The sequence below is a fragment of the Mesoplodon densirostris genome, chromosome 18, assembly GCF_025265405.1.
Source record: "Mesoplodon densirostris isolate mMesDen1 chromosome 18, mMesDen1 primary haplotype, whole genome shotgun sequence".
NCBI classification, from domain to species: domain Eukaryota; kingdom Metazoa; phylum Chordata; class Mammalia; order Artiodactyla; family Ziphiidae; genus Mesoplodon; species Mesoplodon densirostris.
Window position 1 is genome coordinate 37124234 of NC_082678.1, and position 18813 is coordinate 37143046.

The following is an 18813-nucleotide window of genomic DNA, read 5'->3' on the forward strand; positions in this document are numbered from 1 at the left end:
CTTTTTTTCTTTATTGCATAAATGTAACTATAAAAAGGAACAGGAAAATTACTCACAGTCCGACCAGCTTAACACTCTCCTGTTCTGTGTCCTCTCTTCCTTTCTCGTGTGTCTCTGTGATACGTAGTTGGATGCACCTGTGATCAACCACAGTATAATACAGTTTTTCATTTGGCATTGTGAAATGTGACACGTCACACGCGGTTTAAAAAAATTATCACATTAGGTGGAGCTTGCTTTTATTTAACTTCTTGCAGTTGGACCACCAGCCTCGGTAGGAGTAAGCCGTGCTCTGGTGTGAGGAGGGGAAGAAGACGAAAGATTCAGGGCGTCAGCTGAGCTGGGCCCTGTCCATGGACCCAGGCTTCCTGCCACCCCTGCTGTCACCCTGCCCCGCTGTCCTGTGCGAGGGAGCGTGCCCAGGATGGATGGTTCCGTGGTGAGGCTTCTGAACTCAGTACTTGAAGGAGACTGAGAAGAGGAACCCTTCTGGTGGATGACAGAAGGGACCGCCCCCCTGCCAGTGACCGTGCCGGGGTGTCTGAGCACAGATGGGGGAGCGACACCCATCTTAGTTTGGTCTGATGATGAATTTTAGCAACCCTCTCAACTTAACCTCGGCTCATTACAGTTTCTGAAAAGATGTGTCCAGAGATGGGAAGAGGCTTTCAGAAGATCAGGGGGCAAATTATACTGATCTTCCGGGGATGAAGTGGCAAGAATGGAAAAAGGAGCAGATGTGGTAAAAGTATAGCTGGACTGTGTGCTTCATAATCTACAACTGGATGCATTTCATTAATGTACTTTGGTTTGATGTAAGCAAATTCCTAGTGGTTTAGATAAGCCATAAGTAACACCAAGTGGCGAGCAGACCAAGATTTGTTGGCAAAAGGAAGGACTGAAGCTGTAGCTGGGAATGATGCCCGGGTTGGTCTACGGTCCTCTGTCATTCTTCCCAAACCAACAAATAGCTGAAAAGGAGCCTTACTTTTAGTGGCGTTATTAGGAATGGAAAACGCCTCTATGACAGTCAGTCCTGGACTCTCAGCTTTGCCTGTTCTGACTATAACTATGTTGAAACTTCAGTTACCCTCCAGTTTTCATTATGGTCCTTGCCAAGATTACTTCACTCCAGAGGGCTGGTGTTACTAGAATGTTTTATTGCTTAGTGGTTTTAATCTTCATTTTACAAGAATAATTAAATGCATCTTTTTTTCATCACTGTTTAGCGTGATGGCAAGTGAGGCATCTGGACACCTACATGCATTACGTGTGTATTATCGTGCTCTTAGCTTTCTGGTAACTAATTTGGAAAAGTTAACTTAAAAACCATAGCCTTCCAGTATATGAATATGACAGTTTAGCCTTTATTATGTCAAAGTTTTCAAAGCACTCAGCCGTAAGACACTTAGCAGAGGACACCACCCGCCTCCACTTCATCCCCTCGGATTCTGGGATGCTGGGAGATGCAGCTGCTCCTGTCTCAGTAGCTGTCTTGGCAGTGGGTTCAGAGCTGTTTCGCCACAGTGGTTTCTGCTTCTGTCTCGGAAGACGGAGGCCTCTGCTAGCCTGTGGGCGTGTCCTTGCTCCCAACCCTCCCTGCACGGCAGAGGCCTCCAACCCACGGTGCAAATGTATAAGTTACTGCGATCGGCTGTGATTCATCAAATGTCTTTTGAGTTTGTAAAACAGGTCCAGATTTTTCATTTTATACTTTAACCTTCAAGGGGGTTTTATTTCTAGAGCATTTAGGAGATCGATGTCTGGGTTTTCACCCCTAGAATTTTTTTTGACATTGTCTAGAGTAAATAGTATAAGTGAAAATTAAAAATGTAGTATAGATGAAGACTAAAAAATAACGATGGTGGTATAGAGGAAAATAACAAATAGTTCCGTACCTTACATTTCCCATTATAAGTATTCTAAATCCTGAATCATTTCCATGTTATATAAATCCATTTGGCATTGAAAACCATACCATAGATGAACGTACTGGGCCCTTATCCTGTTGGTTCTTGTTTCTCTATGAATATAAATGCACACAGCATTCACACTTAGGTTAAAAATAATAGGTCATTGAATCAGATCAGTGTCTCCTTAGTATTATTTGGGTCTTCTAATTTCTTCACCGAATTTGTGCCCAGTCAAAATATGTTAATGATAGGGCTTCCCTGGTGGCGCAGTGGTTGAGGGTCCGCCTGCCGATGCAGGGGACATGGGTTCATGCCCTGGTCCGGGAAGATCCCACATGCCGCGGAGCGGCTGGGCCCGTGAGCCATGGCCGCTGAGACTGCGCGTCCGGAGCCTGTGCTCTGCAACGGGAGAGGCCACAGCAGTGAGAGGCCCGCGTACCGCAAAAAAAAAAAAAAAAAAAAAAAAAATGTTCATGATAATTTTTTTTTGAGTGTTTATTTAGGAATTCACAACAATCCTGTATTTTGTTTAGTTGCCAGCACTCTCAGTTCAGTTGTGTTCTGTTGCAAGTTACAGAAATCCCAGTTCAGGGTGACTTATGAAGGGTGACTGTTGGCTTGTGTAATTGGAAGGCCAGGGATAGGGCCAGCCTCAGGGTGACTGGTCCACAGCTCCACAGCCCACTAAGAGCTCGGTTTCCTTCTTTCTACTCTTCATCCTCACCTTCCTCTTGTGATGGTGGTTGCCAGCCATCGCCAGACTTAACACGACCGCTCACCCGTGTCCAGTATGTTTTAGAAACTCGCCCAGGAAACCTCTCCTTGTGTCTCATTGACCTTGACTGGGGGGCTCATGCCGTGCCTTTGAACCAGCAGCCATGGCTGGGGATGGGGTTATGCTGAGTAGCTCAGCTTGAAGTCAGCTCCCCGCTGAAGTACAGGTACAGAAACCCCAGTCAGAGCCGGGTAGTTACCTAGGGGAGGGGGGATGGAGGGAGGCAACAGCCGCCCTGCTCACCGTGCCCTGTAGTTGGAGTTGTTTATACAAGCGCTCGCTGGGTTTCACTGGTTTCTCCTTCTCTCTTCAGGGGCTGTGGCAGCCGCCAAGCGGACAGGCATTCCCACCCCTCGAGAACTCGCGGTAGCAGTCTCGAGAGAGAGAACGGTGCCACGTGGTCCCTCCAACCCCAGGAAAGTGGTATCCAGCCCCACCTCTTCCAGCGCGCCCACCCCCACCAAGCACGTGCGGGCCACTCCCACGAGACCCAGGCCAGAGCACGAAGACGCAGAGAAGGCCGCGCTCGAGTCCCAGGTTCAGGAACTCTTGGCAGAAGCCAAAGAGAAAGATGGTGAAATTAACAGGCTCCGAAGTGAACTCAAGAAATGGATGGAGAAGTGGACTCAGAACACCGAAGGGGCTGACGCTTTGGACCCAAGTGTGGACGGAGCGTCAGTCTTGCCAGGTGACTCGGAGCCTTTGATCAGAGCCCTCGAGGAGAAGAACAGGAACTTCCAGAAAGAGCTCGCTGAGCTTGAGGATGAAAACCGGGCCTTGAAGGAGAAACTGACTTATTTTGAGCATTCCCCAAATTCAGAGGGGGGAGCGAGTCACACAGGGGACAGCAGCTGCCGGACGTCGGTAACTCAGGAGTCCAGCTTCGGGAGCCCGATGGGAAATGAGTTGTCGGGCGAAATTGACGCGTATAAAAAAAACCCACCCGAAGATGTGTTGCGGACGTCGGGCTCTTCGAGCAGCGATGTCACCAAGGCTTCCTTGTCCCCGGACGCCTCCGACTTTGAGCACATCCCAGCAGACGCCCCCCCGGGGCCCCTGTCCCCCGCCGGGAGCCTCGTCAAGAGCTCCAAGTGCTCGGCAGCCGGCAGCTCCCCGCAGGCCGTGAGCGAGCTGTCCCTGGCGTCCCTGACGGAGAAGATCCACAGGATGGAAGAAAGCCACCACAGCACCGCCGAGGAGCTGCAGGCCACACTGCAGGAGCTGTCAGACCAGCAGCAGATGGTGCAGGAACTGACGGCTGAAAACGAGAAGCTGACCGACGAGAAGACGCTCTTGGAAGCATCCTTTCACCAGCACCGGGAGAGGGCGGAGCAGCTGAGTCAGGAGAACGAGAAGCTGATGACCCTCCTGCAGGAGCGAGTCAAGAGCGAGGGGCTCGGCACCCAGGAGGGAAAAATCCTGGAGCTGGAGCAGAAGTGCACGGAGATCCTGGAGCAGGGCCGCTTCGAGCGGGAGAAGCTGCTCAGCATCCAGCAGCAGCTGACCTGCCGTCTGAGGAAGGGGGAGGAGGAGCACCGGGGGGCCCTGGAAACGGTGCAGCACCTGGAGGAGGAGAACGGGGAGCTGAGCACCTTCCTGGAGCTGGAACGGCGTGACAGCGGGGCCATGGCCAAGGCCCTGGAGGAGTGTCGGGTTACCTTGGAAGGGCTCAAGGTGGAGAACGGGTCTCTGAAGGCTCACCTAGAGAACGAGAAGCCGAAAGCTGTAGAGACCAGTCCCCCGGGGCACACGGCCGAGGGCTCTGACGTTCAGGAAATGTTGACGGTGGCCCGAGCCGAGAAGGACCAGCTGGAACAGTCCTGCGTGGAGCTCAGACAGGAACTGCTGAAGGCACACGGTGAGGTTAAGCGTGTCTCAAGCCTGCTGTCCAAGGTAAGGGGCGTTCTCTCTGCCAGGGTTGCTCATCCTTGCCAGCACAGCCCTCCTCGGCCTTTCGAGGCACATGGCACAGAGAATCAGGTGCTCGATTTCATTCATAATCCAGCATTCTAGCCTGAAGATCTGTCAGAGTCCAGACAGACTGGGGATGCAGAAATGAGACACCCCAGTTTCTGGCTACAGCAGTTGAATGTGTAGTGGGGATATAGTGAGTCTGATGCAGGGATAAAGATGATGCGGGGATAAAGAGCATCGCAGAGGACAGCCCAGAGTCCAGTGCCCAGAGGAACACCTAGAATAACGTGGATAAAGGAGGTAGTGGTGCCAGAGGACTTGCTGGAAGAGGTGGAGTAAGCTGAGTCTTGAAGGAATGAGTGAGAGGCATCCAGGGCTCTCGGATACCATGCTTTGGGCCCCTAGGAACAGAAAAGTAAAACCACCCCGAGTTTCCCCACCAAGTAATGCTATAACCACTATTTTGGTGTTTTCTTCCAGGTATGTGTGTGTGTGTGTGCGTGTGTGTGTGTATCCCACAAGTTAAAACAAATTTTTTTTAGAGTCATCCTGTGTATATTAAGTTTTTAAAAATCTGATGTTTCCTGAGCATGTTCTCATCATTAAGTATTCTTTGCAACATGATGTTGAAGGCCAGATAGTACTCTGTTCTATAAATATTTCCTAAGTACTTTGCTAGTCACCTGTTGTTGAACATTTGTGTTCTTTTCCAGTCTTTCAATAGTGTAAATCATTTTTAATCTCTCTGTCTTAGGAAAAATTCCTACTCATTGACTTACTGTGTCAGAGTATGACCGTTTTAAGGACTTTGAATGCATTTGGCCAGATTGGCCGCCAGGAGTGTGACGCAGGTGCGCTCCCACCAGCAGAGGGATTCCCTGACCCCTAGCCAACACTTGGTATCAAGTTGTTGGGTCATTCAGATCTGGTTTTCATTTCTTCTTTTACCCTTCCTCTTTTTACTTGGAAAGGTCTTCCCCAACCCAGGATCGAATAAATGATCACCACCTTCATTTTTAAAAATAATCCTTTAATCAGTCTGGACCTTTGTTCTGTGGTGAAGATTGTTGGTGATTGTGTGATATTCTTTCTTTTTTTTTAAAAAATAAATTTATTTATTCATTTTTGGCTGCATTGGGTCTTCGTGGCTGCGCGCAGGCTTTCTCTAGTTGCGGTGAGCAGGGGCTACCCTTTGTTGCGGTGCGCAGGCCTCTCCTGTTGCGGAGCACGGGCTCTAGGCACACAGGCTTCAGTAGTTGTGGCTCACGGGCTCTAGAGCTCAGGCTCAGTAGTTGTGGCGCACGGGCTCAGTTGCTCTGCGACATGTGGGATCTTCCCGGACCAGGGCTCGAACCCGCGTCCCCTGCATTGGCAGGCGGATTCTCAGCCACTGTGCTACCAGGGAAACCCGATTGTGTGATATTCTGCCCACCCACAGAGCAGTGCTGGAAAAGTGTAGACAGGTGGCTTCCAATTTCCTGTTTCCTCTTAGCTCTGGGTCTGTGATTTAGGGGTCCCTTGGTGAGAGAGGTTGAAAACATCTTCCCACCTTATTTCAGAGGCTGTCACTCTTTTTTTTTTTTTTTTTTTTTTTTTTTTTTTTTTTTTTTTTTTGCTGTACGCGGGCCTCTCACTGCTGTGGCCTCTCCCGTTGCGGAGCACAGGCTCCGGACACACAGGCTCCGCGGCCATGGCTCGCGGGCCCAGCCGCTCCGCGGCATGTGGGATCTTCCGGGATCGGGGCACGAACCCGTGTCCCCTGCATCGGCAGGCGGACTCTCAACCACTGCGCCACCAGGGAAGCCCTGTCACTCTTTTAAGAAACAAATTTGCCCTGAACCCCCAGGGGGATTTCTCTTTCCTGCTTCATCTGCCTTAAGAATTGTCACTGATTGACAGTTGAACCTGATTCTGACATTGGGCCGATCTGAGTGGTGGGCAGTGTTAGAAGTTTTTATCATTGTGTTCTTAATTCACAGCATTTTATTGAAAGTGTGGAAGCGGTGCCCTTGGCAGGTACTAGCCAGGTGCCCATGTGAACTGTTTGTTGGTAATTTGTAGCTTTACATTGAGATTTTGTGTCTGGAATAATCCCCCCTCCGTTACTCTGTTGCAAAATGTTTGATCTCCCAGGCAACTTTCTTGAAGTCCTCCCTCAGTCCTTCATCTGTTTCTTTGTTATTTCCATTGACATTACATTAAATATGTGTGTCAGCGAGAAATAATTTGGCATCTTAAGACAATAGCTTATTTTTCTGATCAAAAAGTTGTATATTCATCACAGAAGGTTTAGAAAATACAGAAAAGTTTTAAGAAGAAAATAAATATTACCTTTAATCTCACTACTTGGAGGAAAAAAATGCCGCTAACATTTTTACTCTTTATCTTTTCAGACATTTTCCTAGGTTAAGCACATTTTGACATGCATACAAACTTGAACTGGCATAATTACAATATTTAATCTTCCAATTCAGGAGAATAGAGTATGTCACTCCACATTCTGTGAACACAAAGACCCAGTTGGATTCGTTTATCAATTCTCCTATTAATCTGTTCCTGATTAATTTGTTTCTACCTTTATCTTCATCAGTTCTTTCATCCTGCCTTTTGTATATTTCTTTGGTTTCTTCCTAGTTTCTTGAGTAGAATTCTTTGTTCATTTAAGCTTATCCTTTCTTGGTTGATAGTATAAGTATTTAAAGCTATGAATTTGCCCCTTATAGCTTTGGCTAAGTGAAGACAGTAAAGTCTAGAATTTTCTAGGATAAATGGAGTCTAATTTGGAGAGAAAGAAAAAGCATTTTTAACATATATGCTTTAAATCAAGCTGTTTATTATATTATTCATATATTCCATATCTTTATTAATTGCTTGCTGATTAGAATGATCACATACTTGACAGTAGGATGAGAAAGGTCCTAGCTAGTATTTTGATATGAGTTGGAGGTAAAAGGTGTGAGGCATGATGTCACAGATCGAGATCTTAGGTCTGTGATTTTGTGCTTGTACACAGAGAAGTTGTAACTTCTAATCTTCATGCCTTTTTCTGTTATGTAGGAAAGTAAAACCCAGATTTCCTAGCCTGACTAATAGCTTATTGTAGCCCCACCGAAGCATATCAACTGATCCACTGGCAACCGTGAATTTAGATGGTGAGACATAGGGACTCTTGCCCAAAGGAAACCAGAGCACTTTTAGCACAAAACTCTAATGAGGATATAAATGCTGGACCAGCTGGAACGCTTGGGTCCTCCTAACTCAGCTGATGGTTAATTTGGTGACCATGGGCCCCTTCCAAGTGTACAGTAGAAGCATGATGGTAGAGGGATCCTGGCCTTGTTCCTGATTTAAAGGGAGTGCTTTCAGCATTTCATCATGAAGGATGTCCATGGTAGGCATTGGCTATATACCTTTTATTGAGTTATGCAAGTATTTTGTGAAGAATTAGTGTTTTAACTTCATTGCTTGTTTTTAAAAAAAGGATGGGGGTTGAATTTTTCTATATCCACTGTAGATCTTAGACATCTGTAAGATCTATGCAGTAGTTCTTGTACATCTACTAAAATCTTAATAGTTTTTATATAATCATAATGAGTTTTCTCCTTTAATGTGTGAATGAGGTAGATTAGGGTAACAGACTTTCTAAGGCAGTCTGGTGTTAAGCCACTTTTGCATTCCTGGGTAAATTCTAAGTCTCCAGTTCTCAACTGCTTCACTGGACGCTTTGCATAGAACTTTCAAACGTAACCTCCTTAAGCAGATGCCAGGGTGGCTATCCTCTTTGTCACCAAGCAGACTGCAGGGTGCTGAACAGCTCTTGCCCTTGAGCCCTGCATCCGTCCACCCTAATTCTTGGCAGAAGGTGAATATTATGAGAAAAGAACAAGACAACCTATTTACAGAGAGGAAAGGCCATGCCAAACCATTCTGTGACCTTTTAGATTTAGTAAATCTATAGAAGTCTCCAGTTTAGATAAGTTACTTAAGTGACTCAGATACTGTTAGAAGAGCCTCGGAAAGGCCTTAAAAGGTACTTTTTTGGGTACTGGGCGAGGGGGTGGGGTGCGTGTGTGTCAGTTCCTCATACAGTGAGTGGACAGTTAGCGGGTGTGTTTGTTAATGGTGTGGATGTTTTGTAGGCTTTCTCTTCCTTTCATTTCTTTGTCTTCATTCTTTGAGCTTCTGTGACACCCATTATATAACTTTGCTGGCAGCTTTCTGTGTGAGTGTGTAACCTACCTCTGCACAGCTTTGAGGGAGGGGCTGATTTCCACAGAATCCTGAGGTCTCAGCCTCCTGTGATCGATCACACACGTGCCTGCCCCAGCCAGCCAGGGGCGTGGAGTTGGACCACATCGTTGTTTCCAGACTATAATGCAACCCAGGTTTACATTTTTTTGACTTTCAAGTTTTCATTCATTTGGGATCTTGATGTCAAGCTAGAGAATTTATAAGGCTTGGAACCTAGATGTTTTCAGAGAAAACACTGATGTTTTTTCCCCTCCTGAGGTTGAAAGCTTATAGGTGGTATCCTTTGAAATTCAGTTCTTTCTGCAAAAACTCAGGTGTTTTTTCCCAAGGAGTAAGGGGATCGTAAAGAAACACTTGCTGTGAGTGGTTGGGGAAAACTAGAGGTGACATGATCATCGTGCAACCAACGTTGGTCACCAAGGCAGAATAGTTAGGGTAGCCACTGGCCACAAACAGCAAAAGCAGAATTCGAGAGGACGGTGTGGCCAAGTGGATGGTCCCGTCTCCGTGACTGAGAATAGGACCCTGCCAGGACTGGAGGGACCTGGACCCTGGCTTAAATAGCAGGTGGTCCATGAGGATACCCGGGTGACGCTTTGGACCGTGAGAAACAGAGCCCTGGTGTCGGTGCCCCAGCCAGCAGATGCGCACTATACTCCGTAACCCAGAGCCTGGGGTCCAGGCGAGGTAACGTGGCGGCTCCGTGACCCCCTCAGCCCTCCTGCCTGGGGTGCAGGTGAGCGCGACCTCTTCAGCGTCTGGTCCCCACGGTCCCTGCAGGCAGGAGGCTCTCAGTCCCGTGGGAAGAACTTTCCCTGGGAGCCCCTCAGCAGCCCTCCCTTTATACCTGGTCAGAACTGGGTCACACACCCTCCCTTGGTCACCTTCCCTGAAATCACAGGATCACAGCCAGATTCCTGAATAAATGGGCATTCTAAGTAAGAAAAGAAGGGGGAGTGGCACCTGGGTAGGTGAGCCGTTGCCACAGCCAGCAGGACTCCGCGTGGTCACTTCCCCACCCGTCTGCTTGTCTGCTTTCCCCTCCAGCCTCGGCCCCTTCACTGCCCTCCAGGCGAAGTTCTCACCCTCAGGCGTCTGTGGGGGTGGGGGGGTGGAGGGAGGGCAGTGGCTGCCCCCTTCCTCCCCCTGCAGGTCCTGTCTTAAGCTTTAGGTCTCAACTGCAGCGTCCCTTCTTTAGGGAGACCCTCAGCTCTGGGGGGCTGTGGACTTGTGGACCCAGGTGGTCATGTCCCGGATGAGATGGGGCCTCTTGCCTGCCCTGGGCACCTCGGAGGTGCTGAGTTGGTCCTGAGCACCATTCTCTTCTTTAACTTGACCGCAGGGCTGGTCTCTGAAGCCTCTGGCCACCCCAGCGCTTGCCTCCCCGGTGAGATCTTGGGAAACACCTCGGAGAGCATCACAGCCCTGACTTCTGAAGGTCTCCTCGAGGGTTCCCCGGTGAAATGCAGATTTTTACCCTCTTCCTTGAGTTTTCCATCGCCATTTTTCTTTTTCCAGAACAAAAGTGCAGACTGAGTTAACCTGTGTATTCCCTCTCCCGTGGCAGAGTAGCATTGTAAAAAAATAGTGCAAACGTAGGCCAGAGTGAAAGAGACCCGGCTCTCCATCAGCGGTGTCTGCTCAGAACAGGGCCAAGAGTCAGCAGAAGGAGTTTTGGAATAACCAAGTTCGATGTAAAACAAACACAACAAAATAACACACACTCATGGTACAGTTACTCAAGCCGTCATACTATGTACAGTCGTGACATGTGACTTTAAGCACCCGGTAAATGCTTGTTGAGTGAGTGAGTAAATGAACGAAAGAATGAATGTCAGAGAAACTTGCAACAGAATTAGGAGAGCGAGGCTGCTAGAATTTTATATCAGTATGTTAAAAAATAAAAGTTTATCATATTTTAATAACAGCTTCCGTTTTAGTAGGCACTCTTAGGGCCTTTAGGTCATTTAATCTCACTTAATTATCGTAGTTCTAGGCTGTAGGTACTGTCATCATCTTTTTTTTTTTTCTGTTTGAGGAAACTGAGGCAGAGAATGATTAAGTTACGAGGCTTAATTAATTAACTGATGAAGGCTAGGATTCAAAGTTGGGTCTGACCCCCGAACTCTTATTCTTAATCCCTGACTTATACTGCTTCCTGGTTATGTGACAATAAAGAGGAGAGAAAGAACCATCGAAAGCAGACCTTAAGGGCTCAAATACAGTGTAGTCTTATGGCCAAAGCCCTTTGGTTTGAAGAAAGCAACCGGTTGGGTCTCGATGAACTAGGAAAAATTTCTTAGTTGTAAACACAGTAGAGAAGTTCACAGCGAAAAGCTGAGTCATCAAGACACGTCTTCTTGTTTGATTTATAACCTGAATCTTGAGGGGAGTCGGGGTTACCCAGGTGTGTTGGAGGGGCGGGGACAGCGGGAATGTCGCAGGAAGAGAACAGCAAGTTCTCGCTGATCAAGGAAGTGGTTTGCAGTTGCTGAGTGCACGGTGGCCACCTGCGGTGGGCCCAGAGGAGACCCAGTCAAGAGCTTTGAACTGTACCCTCAAGCCAGTGGGAGCCTCTGAAGAATTTTTTTTTAATGCCAGCTTTATGGAGATACAATTCATATAAAGTGTACAAGTCTGTGGGTTTTAATATATTCTCAGGGTTGTGCAGCCATCACCACAGTCACTTTTAGAGCTTATTTATCACCTTGTACCTGGGAGCAGTCACCTCCTCAGTATCCCCTCCCTCCAGCCCCTGGTAACCATGGCAGCTCTATTTTCTGTCCCTGTAGATTTGTCTGATCTGGACGTTTCATCTAAACGGAATCGTAGCGTGTGGCCTTTTGCGTCTGGCTTCTTTCCCTTGACATAATGTTTTCGAGGTTCATCCGCATCGTACCGTGAGCCAGAGCTTCATTCCTGCTTAGAACTGAGCGATAGTCCATTGTCCAGGCAGACCACGTTTTGTTTATGCCTTCGTCAGTTGATGGACAGGCGGGCCGTTTGGGGGTGTGCAGGAGAGAGGAGGGGTTCAGTTCATTGCAGATCTCTGGCTGTGTCACTGATGGCGTGGTTGTGCTGCTTACTGTAAGGTGGGGTGTCATGGAACACGGAGCAGGTTTGAGGAGGGACGGCTGTCGGACGTGGGAGTAGTGGAGCCAGAAGGGACGTCCAGGCCGGCAAAGCCCGGCCACTCTCGGAACCTGCCGACCCAGCCACAGGCGGACACTGAGGCCGGACGGAGATGCCTCCGAGTCCAGGAGGCCCCTCTGTTCTCGTGCCCGAGGACCCCTTGCCCCTCTGGTATCTGAGACACAGGAAGAATACAAGTAGGAGAACACCCTGCATTTACCTTTGCTGGGGTTTGCAAAGCGTCTCAGCGGCGTCAGGTGGGGACACGTCCTTGCAGGTAGGGTGGGTAGGATTCTAAACTTGCCGTCACCACCCTCTGCCCGTGTAGACGACCCTCACCCGCCGTGGTCAGATCACCTGGTGGTGAAACCATGCCAACCACTTGTCCACTCCCCTGGGAGAGAATCTAGGGGTGTGTGTGGTGCCCCCGTGGCCAGCCCAGGAATGCTCTGTAATATCTGGGGGGACGGGGGGCACCCCCAGGGCCCCCAGGACCGAAGCCCTCCTTCCCCGAGCGCCGTGCCGGAGACACTCCCCGAACCTGCTCTCTCTGGGGAGAGCCACCGCCTTCCGGGGTGAGTGCCCCCATGGCTAATCCACTGGGTGTGAGGGCGTGGAGAAAGGCCCTTGGCCCTTGCTTCAGCGTGGGGCAGCCCTGGAGGGCATCCTGGGGCAGAGCTGCCCGGGGAGGAGCTGAGCCTCTGCTGTGACTGCTCCACCACTGCCCTCCTCTGCTGCCGGCCCTGCTCCCCACCCCCCGCCCCTGCGGGTGTGGGTCTCCACAGTGCTCCCAGGGAAGTTCCTTGAGCACAGCCCAGAGATCTCAGGGTCTGTTTCCCTGGGAACAGGCCTCTGACGATAGCGGGTCCTCAGTTTCAGTGTCTGACAGGCCAGAGGGAAGGTGGTGAGCCTTGCTGAGATCCCAGCCCCGTCTGTCTGGCTCAGGCTGAGCCCCGCAAGACAGTCCCTCCCGAGTGGTCTCTGCTGCCACCTGCCTTTGCTGGTTGTCAGAGCATCAGGGATGGCTTTAAGCACCCCCTTTCCCGGGCTCCCGGGGAATTCATTTGACATATTTGTGGTGCAGTTCTGCGCCGCCCTTTTTTTTTTTTTTTTTTTTTTTTTGCGGTACGTGGGCCTCTCACTGTTGTGGCCTCTCCCATTGCGGAGCGCAGGCTCCGGACGTGCAGGCTCAGCGGCCTTGGCTCACGGGCTCAGCCGCTCTGCGGCATGTGGGATCTTCCCGGACCGGGGCACGAACCCGTGTCCCCTGCATCGGCAGGTGGGCTCTCAACCACTGCGCCACCAGGGAAGCCCTGCGCTGCCCATTTCTAGAGAAAGTTGGCTTCTGAAGAGGAGAGGTGCTTGGAACACGTGAGTGATTTCTCACTTTAAAGAAAAGCGTTGGAAAGAAACTGCGTCACCGGGTGTGTGGGTGCCGAGTGCGTTTCCTGGACTAGAGAAGCTGGGCTCAGGGGAACTGGCCGGGTGCGGGGGCAGCTGGAACCCGACAGTCATCAGGGGCAGGCTGCTGGTCTGAGCGGCTGAACAGACTGTTCTTTTCAAATGATTTAATTTTTCTCTCCATTAGTTACTCTGTGAGAGGAATATAACAGTACCTCCCTGTTACTGCCCAGCCCCTGCGGGAAGAGTTGTGAAGCTACTTAGGGTTTTTCTTTTTCTTCTTCTTTTAAATAAAAAAGCTGTCCAGAATACATGGCTAAACTTGAGAGAATTATCCCCAAATCAAGAAGGAAGAGCGATGTGTGTAATTTGGAAGAGTGCACTCACTGGCTTAGGGTTGGCTGGCCTCAGCCGTGCTCGGCACACATCACAGGGCCCCCTCCCCGCCCCTGAGCTTATGCTGGTGCCTGTGCTCATGACCGCAACACGGAGGGCATGACGGGAGGCCAGAGCCGCTGAGAGGCCCTCAGCCCTGCCTCACCTGGTCACATTCTCCCGTTTTAGTCCCAGCCAAGTAATGGGCGTGTTTCTAGACCCCAGGGGAGCAGCCCTCAGCCTGAGGGTTCCACGTTGTGGAGCCCGGCCACTCTGCAGAAGAAGAGCCAGGTCTGACTCGGGATGCAAGACTCACAGGTGCCCTCTGTGGCTACTTTTTAAAGGCTGCCAGATGTCAGCCTTCTAGTAGCTAAGATGTAGTGGCTCTTCCTCCTTAAGAGTTGCCTTCCGTTTATTAAAGTAGCTATTGTAGAACATAAGACTTCTGGTCTTTTCCATGTGTTGTAATTTTCTTGGACCTGTATTATCATTTAATGTGCATACACGGAGACAGAGAGAAATGATAGTGTTCTTCGCATGCCTACCGTGTGCCGGGCCCTGTGATAAACTCGTGAAGCTCACTGTTTAATTGTTCAGATGAGGAAACTGAGGCAGGGAGCTGGAAGGATACAGGGCTTGGTCTGGCAGAGCTGGGATGTAAACTCTGCAGTCTGGCTCCCGAGCCTGCAGCCTCCGCCCCTTGGATGTCACACAGCAGCCTTCAGGCTCCTGACCCCCCGCAGTGATGGGCATGGCCCTCCTTCTCACCATCACTCTCCCCCTTACCATGCTCGCTTTCTCTCTCTCTCTCTCTCTCTCTCTCTCTCTCTCTTCTCCTCCCTTCTTCCCTTCCTTCCTTATTTATCCTTTGTCACAACCTCCCAGTTGAAAACCAGTGCAATACCGCCCTCCAGTGTTTGTTTATTCATTCATCGGCTACTCATTAGATGCCTCCTATGGGTCTGATGGTGTTGGCACCAGGGATACACCAGGGGAAGACTGCAGATGGGCTCTGTCCCCACAGAGCTTACGGCCCACACGTTTTGTACATTAAATGCAATTGGAAAAAAACTATCATATATGGAGACCCCCTCTCCCAAATCGAGTAAGAAATCTGTTAGGTATCAAGCTTATGTTACCTACCAAATATACAGTTATTTAATAACAGAGAACTACAGAAACAAGGTATAGTTCATAATAATAAAATGATTAGTATATTCAGACAATAGAACACTATGCAGCATCTAAAGTAGTGACTTAGGGAATCCCCTGGTGGTCCAGTGGTTAGCACTTGGCGCTTTCATGGCCAAGGGGACCCGGTTCAGTCCCTGGTTGGGGAACTAAGATCCCACAAACCTTGTGGCACAGCCAAAAAAAAAAAAAAAGAAGAAAGCTTTCCTTAAAAAAAAAAAGTACTGACCGGAGCAATGTGTATCATCATGAATACATCTCAAAAACATAGTTGAAAACAAGTTACAGAAGTGTAATCAGCATAGCATATAACAGGACACAGTATAATACAGGACAAGAACATCTTACCATAGGATACAATGCAGTATAATACAGTGCCCTGCAAAAGCTTCATACAGTGTAATATCATTTGTGTAAGAATTTAAAAACATCCAGAACAATACTGTGTATTATCTTGGGCACGTCCACATATAGTAAACCTGAAAAACCATTCGAGGAAAAACCACACGCCAATTTTTGGACACTCTCTGGTGTGGGAAGGAAGGTTGAGGCTTTAACAAACGTTAAAGGTTTCACGGACGTGCAAAATTTAACCATTGGTTCATCTGTTTTGGTGCCTGGTTACCGTCACCTTTGGTGCTTTTCTGTATATTGAGAACGTTCACTGATTAAACTTGAACAGGTGACATGGGCGTGTTGTGCGCTTCTCCGTGTCTGGCGTGTGCACATTTCTGGCATTGCTGTCACATGGATGTTCCTGTAAAGAAACACTGTAGCTACAGAGGTTTGGGGTGTGCGGGGGGTGTCAGCCTCCTGGGTCCCCAGCAGGGGGCGCGGTGGCATAGCAGCCGCGAGGCGGCTGGGCAGCACCGCGGAAGGGGCAGAAAGGAAGGGCATTCAATAAGCACGTGCAGGGCCTCCCTGGTGGCGCAAGTGGTTGAGAGTCCGCCTGCCGATGCAGGGGATACGGGTTCGTGCCCCGGTCTGGGAGGATCCCATATGCCGCGGAGCGGCTGGGCCCGTGAGCCATGGCCGCTGAGCCTGCGCGTCCGAAGCCTGCGCGTCCGGAGCCTGTGCTCCGCAACGGGGGAGGCCACAACAGTGAGAGGCCCGCATACCGCAAAAAAAAAAAAAAAAAAAAAATAAGCACGTGCAGCTTTCTGTGGGCTATAGGAAGGGGCCCAGAATCCCCCCCGTTTGGCCCCTTAACACCCATCACGTTCCTCTGCACATCTGTTGCCTTGGCTGTTTCCGAGGCTCAGGATGCAGAGACAGTGCCAGACACACACGTGCCCAGAGCTTCCTTTGCTGTTGCATCGATGGGCCTGACGGTGACGTGAGGGGAGCTTTTTCCTGTCCAGGTGACCAGGGAACCTTCCTTTTCTTCCAGGTGGAAAAGGATTATTCTTACCTGAAGGAGATTTGCGATCATCAGGCAGAACAGCTGAGCAGAACCAGCCTGAAGCTGCAGGAGAAAGCGTCGGAGAGTGACGCGGAGATTAAAGACATGAAGGAGACCATATTCGAGCTGGAGGACCAGGTGGAGCAGCATCGAGCCGTCAAGTTACACAACAAGCAGCTCATCAGTGAACTGGAAAGTAAGTGGAGCCAAGCCCAGGGCGAGTGTGGGTCAGGAGGGAGGGGAGGATGCCGGTGAGAGGTCTTCCTTTTGCGTGCGCTGTGGTCTCCCGGGAAGAGTGGCGGTTAAAAGAGACAGAGTCATCAGTCTCCTCGACTGAGCTGCAAAGCAGGCAATGCAGAAGAAAGACTGTTGATCGTGGGCGGGCAGTGTGTGGGGTTAGGAGCACCGTGTGTGAGCCGCTGCTGACCACACGGCAGGTGCCAGCCGGTGTTGCCATTGGGCTCTGATGGATAGAAAGGCAGGGGGCAGGGGGTCGGACGTATTCGAACGGCGTGTGCTCTTGGCCTCAGGAGAAAACAATTCCAGCATGGGCCCCATGGACGGTTGGTATCAGATGACTTACAGTTGTTACCCACTTCTCACTCAAGAGGCACCAGTATATGCCTTACTTGTGAACCGGCTGCTTGTTTTGAATAGGGAGGGATGTTTGTCAGAGATTAGTTAAACATTGCCTGCCTTGTCCAAATAAGCCTTATCAAATGATCGCATCTAATGTGTGTTCCCTTCGTAACAAAAGAATTAGCGTGCAGAGCTTTTAGTGGCAGCGGCCTTACTGACAATAGCACGGCTGGTTGCCTGAGAAGTCCCCCAACGGGCACAGCCCACCCTGATTATTTGAGGAACCCTTATTTTCGAATTCACCTGCTCGCCCAGACTGACTTGTAACCCCCCAAACCAGTACTCCCAGCGCTCCCACTGCCGCTGGCGCCCGTGCAGAGCAGCGGAAAGCTTGAGCCTCCCGATGTGCAAAACGTCGGGACCAGAGGCCCACGGGAACGTAGCCCGTCTTTGCCACGGGAGCTGATCCTGTGTGCCTGGCGACTGTACGTACCTGCCTCGATCCTGGCACCTGGCCACGTAGTCTCTGCCTCGCTCCGGTGGTCAGCGTCACAGCTACTTTGTGTGCAATATGGGGGTGACGACAGGACACTCAGCATCACTGTCACCCAGGCTCTTCTCAGAGATCACACCTGAGAGGACAGCAGAACACCTGACGCCGGACCGGACAAGTACATGTACAAGAAACAGGAGGAGACCTGTTTCGTTTGTATTTTGTTTGATTTTGCTTCAGTGATTTATTGTTGTTGAGAATTCGGTCATACTGTCCCCAAATCCTAAAAAGTCAGCACAGACACACCAAGAAAGCAGCATGTAATTACTGTCCAGAGCACATGTCAGGCCCACTCCCTCTGGTTACGTCATAATGTGTCCAAGACTGAAAAGAACAATGACAGACCTGCATCTTTTGAGAAGCCGTTAACGTCTGTTGGGGACGTTAGGGTGTTGATAGGTGTCTTTTCACCAGGACCTGCGGGGACACGAAAATCCATCACGAGATGAACCACTCCTCCCCCTTAAGACCCTTCAGAGGAATGGACAGAAAGATAAAAAGAAGTTACGGAGCACTGTCCTTTTCTGCACCGTTGACCCCAAACACAAATCCTCAGGTCCCATGTGTGAACCTGAACTGCTGGGGTAGAACCTGACCATGTGTGGGTTTTTTGAAGCTTTTCTGGTAATTCTGGTTCATATCCTTAATAGACGAGGACAGCTTTGGAGGGACCGTGAGGACCCACTGGAGAACTTACACTACGTGTAACGGACGCGATCAGATTTAAACTGAACGACTCTTGATAGCAACGTGGAGAGAACTAGAGGCAGAGAGGGACTGAGGATTTTTTTTTTTAGTTTCTAATTCAATTTTATTTTACTATTTTTTTATTGAAGTAGAATTGATGTAGAATAGTGTATAAGTTACGGGTGTATAAGATAGTGATTCAGAATTTTTGAAGTGTTAGTCCATTTATAGTTATTATAAAATATTGGCTGTATTTCCCATGTTGTAAAATATATCCTTGTAGCTTATTTTATACCTAATAGTTTGTACCTCTTAATCCCCAGCCCCCGCTTTCCTCTCCCCACTGGTAACCGCTAGTTTGTTCTCTGTGTCTGCGAGTCTGCTTCTTTTTGGTTGTATTTACTGGTTTGTTGTATTCTTTAGATTCCACGTATAAGTGAGATCATAGAGTATTTGTCTTTCTCATTCTGACTTATTTCACTGAGCATAACACCCTCCAAGTAAGATGTTCTTTACTAGGGAAAGGAAGTCCAGTCCCCAGTGGAGCTGTTAACGTACACGCGCCAGATCCTTGTCACCCTGGGAGATTCTGAGTCTGTGCAGAGTCTGGGGCTTGAACATCTGCTCTTTTGGAAAGCTT

At 49.4% G+C, this 18813-nt stretch overlaps 1 protein-coding gene across 2 annotated transcripts in view; it reads left to right on the forward strand.

The window, feature by feature from the left end:
• Window positions 1–18813, forward strand: part of SPECC1 (sperm antigen with calponin homology and coiled-coil domains 1) — a 136922-nt gene that overhangs the window by 39925 nt on the left and 78184 nt on the right. For both annotated transcript variants that reach the window (XM_060082820.1, XM_060082821.1), the window contains exons 2-3: window positions 3002–4581; window positions 16343–16550. In XM_060082820.1, coding sequence (XP_059938803.1) covers window positions 3002–4581; window positions 16343–16550 — 1788 coding nt within the window. The remainder of the gene's footprint in view (window positions 1–3001; window positions 4582–16342; window positions 16551–18813) is intronic.